Here is a 14,215-nt window from a genome sequence, read left to right as displayed (position 1 = left end):
ATAAAAGAGCAAATCCAAATGGCCAACAAAGGAATAAAAAGATGTTCCATCTCATTCGTAATTGGGAAAATCATATTAAGATAAAAATAAAACAGTTTTCTCCTTTATCAGATGGGCAAAAATTAAGAAGACTGGTGACCTCAAATGCTAGGGTGGGAATGGAGAAATGGGTGTTTTCATAAATTATTGGTGTCTAATTCAGCCCATAAGATGGTCTCATTTAGTTCAAAGAAAGAACGAAAATTACTTTCGGATAGCATGGCCACTCTGTCATGTATAGCATGTCAATGGGTGAGGTGGGCAGATGGTAGGGAAAAAAATACGCTAAGGGGAGGCACAAAATGAAACTCAAAAGCCCCTGTCACAGATAATCTATCAGAGTGACTCATAGGAAACAAGCCCTTCTTGTGGGTGTTGAGGGGAACCTCTTGAAAGGACACAGGGTTTGAAAAGCATCGAGTCTGAGAACCACAAGACCTCATGGGAGGGTTTTCAAAGAAATCATTCTTTCCCTTCATCCCCCTCCCAACCCGCCCCAGCAAAGGCACGCTTCCAGAAGGACTGACGTTTCTCTCCTATCACTGAAAATGTCAGAGAGGATTCCCGTACCCAGAGCTGGCACCAATATCTATCTCTAAAATGAGTGCAGGCTTGGAGTCAGATACTCTCTGGGCACACAGATGAGTGGAACAGAACAGAGAACCTAGAAATAAACTCATGCACTTATGATCAATTAGTCTTCAACAAAGGAGGCAAAACTATCCAATGGAGAAAAGACAGTTTCTTTGATAACAGTATGGAGGGTCCTCAAAAAACTAAAAATAGAACTACCATATGATCCAGCAATTTCACCCCTGAATATATGTCCAGAAAAAGAACAAAAACACTAATTCAAACAAATGTACCCCAACGTTCATTGCAGCACTGTTTACAACAGCCAATGCTGCTGCTGCTGCTAAATCGCTTCAGTCGTGTCCGACTCTGTGCAACCCAATAGACGTCAGCCCACCAGGCTCCCCCGTCCCTGGGATTCTCCAGGCAAGAACACTGGAGTGGGTTGCCATTTCCTTCTCCAATGCATGAAAGTGAAAAGTGAAAGTGAAGTCACTCAGTCATGTCCGACTCCTAGCAACCCCATGGACTACAGCCTACCAGGCTCCTCCATCCATGGGATTCTCCAGGCAAGAGTACTGGAGTGGGGTGCCACTGCCTTCTCCAACAACAGCCAATACGTGGAGGCAATCCAAGTGCTCATCAACAGACAACCAGATAGAGAAGATGCGGTCCGTGTGTGTGTGTGTGTGTGTGTGTGTGTGTGTGTGTGTATAAACACACACACAATGAAATATTACTCAACCATAAAACGAATGAAATTCTGCCATTTGCAGAAACACAGGTGGGCCTAGAGAATATTATGCTTTGTGAAATAAATCAGATAAAGAAAGAAAAATAGAGTATGATACCATTTATATGTAGACTCTAAAAAATTACAACAAACCGGTGAATATAACCAAAAAAACAAAAGCTGACTCATGGACATAGAGAACAAACAAGTGTTGCCAGTGGGGAGAGGGAAGTGAGGAGGGGGAATACAAGGGTAGGAGAGTAAGAGGTACAATCTATTAGGTATAGAAAAAGCTACAAACATACATTGTACAACACAGAGAATATAGCCAATATTTTACAAGAACTCTAAGTGAAGTATAAGCTTTAAAAATTATGAAAACTAATATAACATTGTAAAGCAACTATACTTCAGTAAAAATTTATTTTAAAAATTATGAATCACTATCTGTCTTAAGTGTATACTACTGTACAGCAACGATACTTCAATTTTAAAAATAAGTAAATATACAAAATATAAAATTAAACACGTATGAAATTCTATTTTGAGCCACAAAACTATCAAGAACGTTTTTAAAAAATGTAATAGACCTGGATGGGAGGGGAGCTTGGGGGAGAATGAAAACACGCGTATTCATGTATGGCTGAGCCCCTTTTATGTCCACCTGAAACTATCAGAACACTGTTAACTGGCTATACTCCAAAAGAAAATAAAGTTAAAAAAAAAAAAAAAAGTAATAGCAGTGTTGGCCAGGCTGGAGAAACGCTAAGCTCATTAAGTGCTATTTGAGACCATCAAATAGGACATTTCTGGAGGACAAATGAGGTACATCTTGAAAACCCCTTATAGTGGGCATTCCCTTTATTTAGAAAATAATCAGAGGTTGGCACTGCCACATGCAGATTTGGGGGGTATCCACCCAGATCACACTGAGCGCCTCAGTCCTGCCTTCCCCACCCCACCCTCATCTATACAGAAGATGAGCAATCATTTCCTGCCCTTCCGGCCACAGTCCACAGGCCCAGTGGCCCCACACTCAAGATGGAAGGGCAGAGCGATGCAAAGAGAGAGAAAGACAACTGATTCTGGCTGGAACTATAACATATGAAGTTGTAAACCGGGCTGGTGGCTTCCCTAAGCAGTGCCAGAGAAGGCTGCCTTCACCAGAAAGGACAATGCAGCTGCACAGAGAGACAAAGATGAGGGTGAGGGTGTGTCACTGAGATCCTAGAGCGGCAGACACTAGGGTGGGATTAGACTTGCAAGAGGTTTATTTGTGGAAACCCCTGTGAAGGATGAAAGAGGAAGCAGAAGAAGGCAGGAAGAGCCGACAGAACCACGATGCAGGTCTGACACCCATGAATAGAGAGGGGCAAGGAAGAGCCCCACATAGCAGGGTGGGTCTGAGGAACGCCCAGCCAGACCAGTGGGGAGGCTGCAGGCAAAGCTGCCACAGACAGAAACAGTGTAGCTAGTGGCTCAGAGTCTTGCTGGGCTCGGTCATCGTCCAGGAGAGCCCAAGTGGGGAGAGTGCTGTACAGGATCGAAGCTGCAAGGGCTGGAGGTTATGCCAACCGCTCTTGCAGCTGGTCCTCCTGAGGGGGGACCAGAGCAGTGTAGCAGTGTACCCCGTGGATGCTGCAGAGGGCTTCTGGGGCTCCTTGGGCAGTTTTCCAGTTCCCAATCCAGGTTGTCCCAAGAGCCCGCCGCATCTCTATCAAGGATCCCAGATTTTTGTACTAATCATATTTTTATAATCCCTTCATCCCAGGCAGAGAAGTGCAGAACCACCCCTCACACTTACACACACACACGTGGGTGTACACACCACTGCACTCACATTCAGAAGCCACACAGAGCATCCTTGGACTCAGGGTGCTGGGAAGTAACCCAGGAGGTCTCCCTTCACCCAGCCTGGGGAGAAAACCAACCCTAGTGCAGTAGGGGCTCTGGATTCCATTCTGACCTTGAAACTTCCATTCCAGCTGACCTCAGAAGCACAGCCCAGAGTTCTGATTCCCCCTAATCCTGGAAGAGCTTAGGTACAAGACTGGGTCTGCACTCTGCCTGCCTCATTCTCCCTCCTGCCTCTTTCCACATCCATTTCTCAACACAAATGTGTTCGAGCCTTTGGGGGCCTAAAGGGACCAAGAAGAGTCTGCGGGGATGAGAAAAGGAAGTAGAGGCTGAGGACCACCCTGCTTTCACTCTGCTTCATAGCCCATGAAATTCAATTTTGCTCCATCCCCCTAAATATAACAGCCCTTCACACTTTAGTGTGAATTAGCCTGTTACATTACTTTCTTCAAGGAGGGGCTCCTCAGCACGTCAGCCCTGAGCATCCAGAACGAGATGGTCATACATGATTGGGGATGTGAAGGAAAGAGAATGATGTCCAGGAAAACCCACCTTCTCTGAGAATCAGGTGCACATAGGGCAGATGCTCTTGGCTCACCCTGCCCTCCCACCCTTACTCTGAGGGAACAGGGACCCCAGCTTGCACCAGTTCTGTAATACCTGCCCCACTAAAGACATTGGCAGCCAAGCACACTTCACATTTAGCCATTTTTAATGCTCAAAAGATCTGTAAAAAAAAAAAAATCACAAATGAATCCTCACAACACCCCTGTGAGGTAGGTAGGCAAGTATTATTCTCCCATTTTACAGATGGGGAAACTGAGGCAGAGAGGTGATGTGACCAGCCAGTAGTCCCAGAACAGCTGAAAGTTAGGGCCAACCATGAGAACGCAAAGGATCCCTCCCAGTTCGGCCCTGATCTCTGACCCCTCATCTAGACCTTGTCTGCAGAGAAATTAACACTTTTTACTACATGCAAAAATAAAACCAAAAACAACAAATCTAAAAAGGTAGTGAAAAGACATACAGTAGATTTGCAAAAGAATTCAGCCAAAATGGTCATATATTTTCCAATACTAGGTAGACGTGAACAACTTTGGCCTCATCTGCCTCTTCAAAAATACCACGACCAGTGATACATCATCTGTTTTTCTGCCCAAGTGCTGGTGTCCAACCAGAAGAGGCCTGCCTGGCCCCAGTGAGCCAGGCCAGGGGGACAGAGTCCATACCGTTCAGCCCCTGCATTTTAGGGGGAGACCAGTCCCCAGAGGGAGAGCCACAGGCTCAGCTCAACACCTGCCTGCGTCTCCGAGCAACCTTCCCACCATCCACACAGTTGGTCCCAGCAGCTGCCAACTCGGCAGGCCTTGGCCTCTTCTGCTCCCATCACAAGGCAACTTGAGGGTGCTCAGCAAGGATGGCCTGCAATCCAAGTGCCCCCTAGTGCCATCCCTGGCCCACTCTCACACACCCCACTGCTCACTCCGGGTCACCCAGGAGTCCCCACAGCTCCTGCCACATCAGGTGGAGGCTCAGACCACTGTTGGGGGGCCAGGCAGAGCAGGGAGGAGGTGCTTCCCCAAACCTCCCCACCATGCTTCCAGGGAAATGGAGCAGGCCTCTCCCACAGGGTGGCATGCACCTTCTGGGAGCTCTTTCTTGCCCCCTCCAACCCCAAGGGGGGGTTCCCTTTTGTTTTCAGCTCCATGGAAACCTCTACAGTCCTGCCAGCCCAGGGGAGGGGAGGGGGCAAAGGCAGGAGGGACAGAGGCCTCCACTGAACGCACAGGGAATGTGGTTGTCTTTCTTCATGTCTTGAGGTTGAGACAAGGAATCAGAGGCAAGAACACTGCGGAAAACTGCCTTTAAGGTAACAAATCTAGCCAGAGTGAAGTCCATCTCCCAGGCCACCAGGGCAGCGCTCAGGCAGCAAAAGGGGAGAAGCCATGTGGGAGAGCTGCGAGAGAAGGAACCAACACTGGCCAGGACTGCTCTAGGCCAGGGGCCATCAGAACTGCTCGGGGCAGAGGGGAGGATGGAAGTGGCGAGAGGTTTGGCTTGGCAACTTGGGGAGTGAGTGCCTTGGAGAGCTGATGCCACACCGGGCCTTCCTGCAGGCCCTCCAGGAGCAGCCATTCACAAGACATCACTGTGGCCAACTATGCTATAACAACTCTTTCAAAAAGGGGATCCCCACCCACCCTGGTCTCTGGGAAGCCGAGGAGTCGTTTCTCAGGGCCACTGCCACCGAAGAGCATTGGGTATCCCCAGACTACGTGGGGAGGGAGGTGGCCCTGTAGGAGGTGGTGATAGCCGAAGCAGGGGGAGCACATCCCACAGGAAGCCCCCTTCCTACAGGAAGTCCCCTGATGCGGAGAGCTCAGGGCCACGGTTCTGCTCCTGCCACCGGCAGCGCAGCCTCGAGAAGGGCTGGTCCTCCACGCTCTCGAGCTCGGGGAAGCCCAGCTGGTTGAGGATCTCGTAGACGCCGGCCTTCGCTGCCACCTGGGGAGGACAGGAGAGTCTGGGGCAGTGCTCGAGGGAAGGGAGGGTGTCATTCGGGTCCCGTGCCCTCCTCTGTCACACCCCTCACTGGGCTCCACTGACACATGTGTGAGTCTGGGGCCCAGCGCCGCCTCCCACCAGCTCAGCGACCTGCACAAGTTTGCATCTTGATTCCTATCAACTACTCCGAGCTTCTGTTTCCTTGTGATGGCAGAGCACAGCGTGGAGGGCTGCGCTGCACAGAAGGCGCTCGGCAGGCAGTAAGGGCAGGTAGGAAGCGGAGAGCAGAGCGGGAAGCCAAGCACGCCCCATGCCTTCAGCCCCGATGCGCCCATGGGCACACTCAGGAGCACAAGCCCAGCTGCTCCTGGTGTTACAGCTGGGCCCACGGGGAGCTCTGGGACAGCCAGTGTGGAAGCAGCAGCCGGCAAGAGCCCTTTTGCTATGAGTTCCGACTGTGGACCCGGCAGGCACACCAAGGGCCTCAGCTCAGGCAGGTTGACTGAGGCCTCCCTAAACACTCTCCATACAGCCGTAGGGCCCAGGCCCTGGCCCTAGACTGAAACCACTCAACGACCAGCCTTCTTCTCTCCCCACCACCCTGGGGATGGGGAGGATGCAGGCTCCACTCCAAACTAACATCCGCAGGCAACCCTCACCCCCTGCCTCTCCCCTCATTCCCCGAGGCTAGAACCTCGACATCTCCTATGACCCACTACCCAGCTTCAGCTGGGGAGGGGATCAAGCTCCTTCCCCCTATTGCAGCTCTCCAAGCAGAAGTGTCCTAAGTCCCCTACTACTGCCAAGAGGAAGCTGAGCCCAGGCCTGCTCAAGAGGGTGGCCCCACTGTGACCTTGGTGTGACCCACCCGCACATCAGGACCACCCTGAAGGCCTGTCTTTGGCACAAATACCCAGCAGCCACCCGTCCTGGCACCGGGCCCTGCAGGGGCCTCCCAGCCTCTGTCCCCTCACAGCTCCGACCCCACCTGCACACCTCCCGAAGCCCCACACCCTTCTTACACCTATCACTCCTGCCTTCCCGTCCACCCTGCCCACGGGAGCTAATTCCAGCCTGGAGTCCAGATGCCAACCACCAGGACAGGCCGGTGAGGTCAGCAGGGGCCAGCGTCCCAGCGGAGGGGTAATTACAGGCCACTCTGCCAAGCAGGAAGGGAGACCTTTCTCCTACCCTAGAGGAGCCGAGCCGGCAGCTCTGCCTCTAAAACTAGCCAAGCCGGGAAGAGCCAAGCGGAGGGGAGGGAGGAGGTGGCCCGAGACATGTCTGTCCTAGGCCGGAAATGGTGGGCTCCGGAGCCAACCAACTGCTCTAGCGCTGACTATGGACACAGCACTGAAGCCCTCTGCGCCCAGACTCCTCCTCTAGAGCAGGAGCGTGCAGCGGCCACGTGAGGCGGCCCTGCTGACACGAGCTGGGGCAGACGGCAGTGCACGTACCTCACAGAATCCCCGCCACGCCTCCTGAGGTGGCGCCCACTGAGCCAAGATACTTCCGTGGTAACTCTGAGGGCAGCAGCCCAGAGCGGCTACGTGCCTTGCCCATGGCTGGAAGGCGGCAGGGGCGCGGGAAGCCAGAGGGCACAGGCGAAGGATGAACACGGCCTGGGGCGCGAAGCACCCAGGCGACGTTGCCTCGGGGACGCAGGGAGCAGGGGCCCAGCCCAGCCCCCACCCGGCTCTGTCTGCTCCTCGCATCCCCCGCTCACGGCCTGCCAAGCGCAGACGCCGTGCTGGGCCCAGAGCTGAGCGAGACACAACCTCGGCCGCACGGAGGAGCCTGTCCCCGGCTCCCACCCTCACCTCCCGCATCCAGGCGCTGAAGGGCCTCTGCCAGGAGCCGGCCTTCTCCAGGTGCAGGTAGGCGCTGAAGAGCACCAGGCAGACGTAGCGCTCCAGGTACTGCAGGCTCCGCAGCCGCAGCCTCCGGGCCTCCTGCTCCGACTTGGCCGCTTTCGCCTGCAGGATGGACGGCACGGGACGGGGGTCAGACTGGAGCTCATCCCCACCCCAGCACACTGCACACCCACACGCTCCAGACAGGCACACACGCACCACACACACCACACACGCTCTACACAGGCACACACGCCCCATACTCACGCACACAGCACATACACCACACAGGCACACACGCCCCACACTCACACACACACCACACATGCTCTACACAGGCACACACGCCCCACACTCACACACACACACCACACACGCCCCACACAGGCACACACGCCCCACACTCACACACACACCACACAAGCCCCACACAGGTACACACGCCCACACTCACACACACACCACACACACTCCACACAGGCACACACGCCCCACACTCAAACACACACCACACATGCTCTAAACAGGCACACACGCCCCCCACTCACACACACACCACACACACCCCACACAGGCACACACGCCCCCCACTCACACACACACCACACACGCCCAACACAGGCACACACGCCCCCCACTCACACACACCACACACGCTCCACTAGGCACACATGCACCATACACACACACCACACATGCTCCACACAGGCACACACACCCACACTCACACACACACCACACACGCTCTACATAGGTACACATGCCCCACACACACACACACCACACATGCTCTACAGAGGTACATACACCCCACACACACACACACACACCACACATGCTCTACACAGGTACACACACCACACACTCACATACACATGCCACACGCCCCACACAGGCAACATGCCCCCCACTCACACATACCACACACGCTCCACACAGGCACACATACCCCCCACTCACACACACCACACACGCTCCACATAGGTACACACGAACCACACACACACACGACACACACCACACACGCCCCACACAGGTACACACGCCCCACACTCACACACACACCACACATGCTCCACACAGGCACACATGCCCCACACTCACACACACCACACACGCTCCACATAGGCACACACGCACCATACACACACACCACACATGCTCCACACAGGCACACATGCCCCACACTCACATACACACCACACACACCACACACGCTCTACACATGTGCACACGCCCCACACTCACACATGCTCTACACATGTACACATGCCCCATTCTCACACACACACCACACACTCTACACATGTACACACGCCCCATCCTCACAAACGCCACACACAATCACATACACCACACACTCACACATACCCCAGAGGTACTCCGTCACACACCCCACACACACTCACAGGGCCTCACTATCACACACACCACGTACACTCATACACACATACCATACACACTCTACACATGTACACACATCTTAATCTCACACACATACCACACACAGAGCCTCACAATCACACACACCATACATACACACACACCCCACACACACTCACAGACTCTCACAGTCATATATACCATACACTCCACACACACTCTACACATATACAAACACACCACTCACATACTCCACACCCAGACTCTCATAATCACACACACCACACATACACTCATACACACACCCCACTCACACACCACATTCTCATATACACACCACACACAGATCCTCACAATCGCACACAACACACATACACTCATACATACACACCCCTCTTACACACCACATGCACCCAGTCACACATACCACACACACTCATGGACTCTCACAATCATATATACACTATACACACTCTACAGATATACAAACACACCACTCACATACTCCACACACACTCAGACTCTCATAATCACACACCCTACACACTCAATACACATACACACATCCCACACACAGAGACTCTCACAATTGTACACACCACACCCACACTCATACACATGTATGTATACACTCACAAATACCTCACTCACATACCACACACCCTCACTCACACACCCCACACAACCAGAGTCACACACACACTGCACACATACACACACACACACAATCTCTCTCACACACACACTCTCTCCAAGGCTGGGGACAGGTCATAGAAAGACCACAGAAACAGAACTGGCAAGAGATGCAGCGCTTCAGGGAAGGAAGAGGCTGGGATGGGACACAGACCCTTTTAAAGAGTGATCCCCGAGCACATTCTAGAAGAGCACAAGGTCCCTGCTAAGGGGAAAAGAGACTGCCAAGGGATTAAAGATAGTTTCCCAGACAGTGTAGATGCAGCTGGACCGTGAGAGCTTCCGTGGACTTGGATGGACAGTAAGCACCAGAAGGGGAAGACAGAGGTGAGGGGGGTAGGAGGCAGGTGGGCATCGGGAAGGTGCCAGCTTGGCTGGAAGGAGGGTGCAAAGGGATGGGTTAGCACCCACTGGCAGCTGCCCTGGGCTGAGATGGCTGCCCTCTAATCACCTGCCCTGCATGCAGATGCCTGGGCCCCACCCCAGGCCAGACGAGCATCTCCGCAGGCTGGGCCTGGGCCTTGGATTGTGAAAAGTTCCCTGGGCATCTACAGAGCTTGGGCTGAGGCTTCAGCACTGGGGAGCCACTGAAGGTCTGAGAGTAGGGGTGACCTGTTAATGGAGGACTCAGGGCAGACTGATGCTCAGGAGGAAGGAGGCTTACTCGGGGGCCTCTCCAGCTTCTCCTCAGCATGGGGGTCAGCGGGCAGCCGGGGGCACAGGCCCAGGACAAACAGGGCCAGCTCCCCGCCATAGGGTGTCCACCCCAACACCTGAGTGTGCCCCTTCAGCCCACCACAGATGGATCGCCACCAGGGGGAGCCCCGAGGACTGAACACCCCACCTCACCTCGCACCCTTCCTCTTCTCACCACTGCGCCACTGTTCCAGGCCTGGCCACCATCCAGGGCCCACAGCAGCCCTCTCTGCTCCAGGAAGAGGGTGCGGCACAGCGGCTGTACCTTCAGGCACCGGGAGCACCCAGGGGAGGGCACAGATGACTCCCAGCCCCCAGGAACCAGGAAGGGCGGTCTCCTAACAGCTGGAAGCCTTCCCACGCAGGCACAATGTCAGTCTCATGCATCTCCTTCAGGAAGGCTCCCAGGCGGGCCCTTACCCCAGACGTGACACAACCCACAGCACCCTGAACAGCGAGCTGGAGCAGACAGGCTCGCGGGGCCTGTGGCCCCTCCCGCATCTGCCTCGGGTGATTCGGCCTTTGGGGCCTCTGTCATCATTGCTCCCAGGGTCGGGAGTGGACGATCACTTGCACAGCTGGCCCCTCCCATTACCTTCCAGAAGCATCTCTGGAGCCTTGGGAATGGAGCAGGGGTGGAAGGCGGACAGTGAACGGGGCCCTACTGGGGTGAGGGGACCACGGCCAATGCCTTGACTCCCTGGGAGACGGGACTGGGTTCCGGTCCCAGTTCTGCCATTTAAACTCAGCCCCACGTCGCCAGGGGTCAGAGAGCTCAGTAAAGTATGGTATGAGGAAACACCTATAAGCCCTGGGGAGCCACACAGGTCCAACCATTCATGAAACGGGGGGTGGGGGCCTGGCACAAAGATGGGGCACACACAGGCCCTGCCCGCGGAGATGCCTGTGGTCTGGGGGAGACAAAGGACAACCGGCAAACACCCAGAGCAGCTGGATGGCGGGATCGAGGCAAGACGGGTGGCTGGAAGAGGAAGGGGCTCTGAGAGAAGGAGGATTTGAGATGCATTAGGAAGAAGGGGGCAGGAAGGTGTCCTGAGAGGGGAGGAAAGGGTCAAAGAGTGAGGTGGGTTCGATGGAGGGAGTGGGGAGGAGTTTGTAGCAGCAGGGGACCTAGAGCCAGGGGAGCCCCGGACCCTACAGACAGAGGAGCTGGTGAAGGTTTCCGGTGGATGTGAGGGTGGGAATGGCCCCATGGCTGCTGCCTTGGTTAGATGACTGGGCAGGGTCAGGGCAGGATGCCTGTTGTTTTAGGAATCAGGCAACCAAGTGCTCAAAAAAAAAAAAAAAAAAACAACTTTTTTTTTTTGTTTAGAAATTAAGCAGTGAACCAAAAATTAAAAAAAATTTTTTTACCTAAATACAAACTGTGGCCAACACAGCACAATTCTGCCTGTCTCTAAGGATGAATACGTCATACTGAGAAGCACTGGGCATCCACCACCCCATCCCTTACCCTGCTCCCCAATCTCCATCCAAAGGCCAGGAGCCTAGTTCAATACAGTTTCTTAGAGAGAAGGAAAGGAATTCACCCACTGTCCCACCAGGTGAGAGCCACTGCAAACTACTTTCGAGAGCTCAGAAGTAAGGTCCTGGGGTGTGAAGAGGCCCCAGCTCTGGGCTCAGCTCAGGGGCACAGCTGCACCAGCCCTTATCCTCTTGGCACCCCCTGCGGCTGGGGGGACACAATCCTGCCGTGCCCTGAAACTCCAGCAAGGATTCTGAGGACCATCTGGGGTGGAGAGGTCAAGTGATTCCTTCCGAGTCCTACTGGCAAGGTAGGGTAGAATTATCTCTATAAATTCAGACCACCGGGTCAAGGTGACGCCTGACACCCACCGGAAGGTTCCTTAGGTGCATCCTGCCAGACCGCAGTCTATGATTTGAGATAATGACCCACCTTCCTAGCAAAGCCCTGGTTTCCTCAAAATCACCCCATGTCAGCACTGTCTGGGGAGGAAGACAGGCCAGCTGCCTCCAGTAGATAAAAATAGTGGCTGTTTTTAAGTGGCCTGGCAGGCCAGGCTGTCATTAACTGTGGCGGAGCAAAGGTTTCCTCATCCACTGGGGACTGAGCACGAAAATAGACAGGGCCCGGGAAAGGTGGCCCAGGCGCCGGGGAGGTCAGGTTTCTCACGCCTCCATTCGACCCAGCATCAGCACGGGCCCAGCGGCGCCTGCAGTGGTTCCCCCGAAGCTCTGCTGCTCGCTGGACCACCTGGGAGAGCTCCACAGAGGCAGAGCCGGAAAGCCCCCCAGGTGTGCACAGGGCCCCTGAGCGCGGGTACCGGGTTCAGCACGTTCATGCAGATCTGATGATGAGATTCTGATATGCCCTCCAGCGACCCCATGAGGGAAGAGGGACATCTCATGTTGCAGATGGGGCTCAGCAAGGTCGCAGAGTTCTAAGCTGGGACATGAATTCCAAAACTCCAGCTTTCCTACCAGCACCCTAGCCCCCTTCACCACATTCAAGTTCAACCACTCCCTGCCTCACTCTTGGAGCTGTACTTTTACCCTCTTTCTTCCTCCTGTCTGGAATGCTCTCCCTTCGCCCGGCCAGGTGATGTTCATCTTGTCCCTCCAGGCCCTGGACAAGCCCCTGTTTTCCCAAGGCTCTGAACCATCCAGTCCCACAACCTGCCTTTCTTGGCTCCCGTTCTCTGCACCAATTCATTAACTACTACAATACGTTCCATCATGAGGGTTTCTTTTTTTTTTCTTAGGCCATGTCATACAACATGCGGGATCTTAGTTCTCAGACCAGGGATTGAGCGAATCCATGCCCCCTTCATTGGGAGCTCAGAGTCTTAACCACTGGGCTACCAGTGAGGTCCCATCATGAAGGTTTCTGACTGCTTCTCCAAGGCGTGACTGGTCTCCTCAAGACAACGATAAGCTGGGCAGACGTCAGATTATAAGCAGTTTCCATCTCTGCCTCCCCACCATGGCCCCAAGTGTCTGAACAGGACCTGGTGTGCAGAGGGCGCCTGACTAGTCAATGGACACTCACTTCCTAGGTCATGTCACCCTTTCAGTGCCACCTGGGACCGAGAGTGCAGGCAGGACCCTGCAGACCCCCACACACACACCTGCATCGGGACTCAGACGTGCAACCACTGCTCATGAGCTCCACGTGGATACAGTTCAGACTCCACAAATTCCACCCGCACCCCAAACGGACCTTGGGAGCCCTCCCCAAACCTGACCCACCCATAACTTGCCCTCTTAGAGGAAACTCTATCCTTCCTGCTGCTCAGGCCCGAACTTGACATTCCTCCTCGACCTCGCCCTTTCTCAGCCCCAGTTTTGTTCAGTTCAGTCACCAAGTCATGTCTGACTCTTCAAGACCCCATGGACAGCAGCACGCCAGGCTTCCTGGTCCCTCACCATCTCCCAGAGTTTGCCCAAGTTCACGTCCATTGAGTTGGTGATGCCATCCAACCACCTCATCCTCTGTCACCCTCTTCTCCTTCTGCCCTCAATCTTTCCCAGCATCGGGGTCTTTTCTAGTGAGTCAGTGGGTCTCAGCCCCACATCCAACCAATCAGAGAATCCCACCAACTCTTACATCAACACACCCCCAGAAGTTGCCCACCTCTTATTGCTCTGGTAAAGCCACCACATCTCAGGGACAGCTCCTGCCGGCCTCCCTGCCGCTGCCCTCACCCCCGTCCCTGCCATCTCTTCTCCCCACAGCACCAGAGTGAGCCTGCAAGAAAGTGGAATCATTACTGGAGCCCCCTGCTGCGCTTTCCCTGCCTGCTCCCCAAGAACAAGCCCTCCTTTGGTAACCACTGCTCTCCAGTTGAAGCAGGGTTCAGATTGGTCAGGAGACTGACAGCACTCAAAGATGGTCAGTTTC

At 54.1% G+C, this 14,215-nt stretch overlaps 1 protein-coding gene across 5 annotated transcripts in view; it reads right to left on the bottom strand.

Moving 5' to 3' along the window:
- Positions 1–3,896: 3,896 nt before the first annotated feature.
- PALD1 (phosphatase domain containing paladin 1) overlaps positions 3,897–14,215 on the bottom strand; it is an 84,407-nt gene continuing 74,088 nt past the window's right edge. For all 5 annotated transcript variants that reach the window (XM_006051161.4, XM_006051163.4, XM_006051159.4 and 2 more), the window contains 2 exons: positions 7,528–7,683; positions 3,897–5,707 (listed from right to left, as the gene is read on the bottom strand). In XM_006051161.4, coding sequence (XP_006051223.3) covers positions 5,555–5,707; positions 7,528–7,683 — 309 coding nt within the window. In that variant the 3' untranslated portion in view covers positions 3,897–5,554. The remainder of the gene's footprint in view (positions 5,708–7,527; positions 7,684–14,215) is intronic.

Source organism: Bubalus bubalis, chromosome 4, assembly GCF_019923935.1.
Source record: "Bubalus bubalis isolate 160015118507 breed Murrah chromosome 4, NDDB_SH_1, whole genome shotgun sequence".
Classification (NCBI taxonomy): domain Eukaryota; kingdom Metazoa; phylum Chordata; class Mammalia; order Artiodactyla; family Bovidae; genus Bubalus; species Bubalus bubalis.
This window is presented reverse-complemented; position numbering and strand designations above follow the sequence as displayed.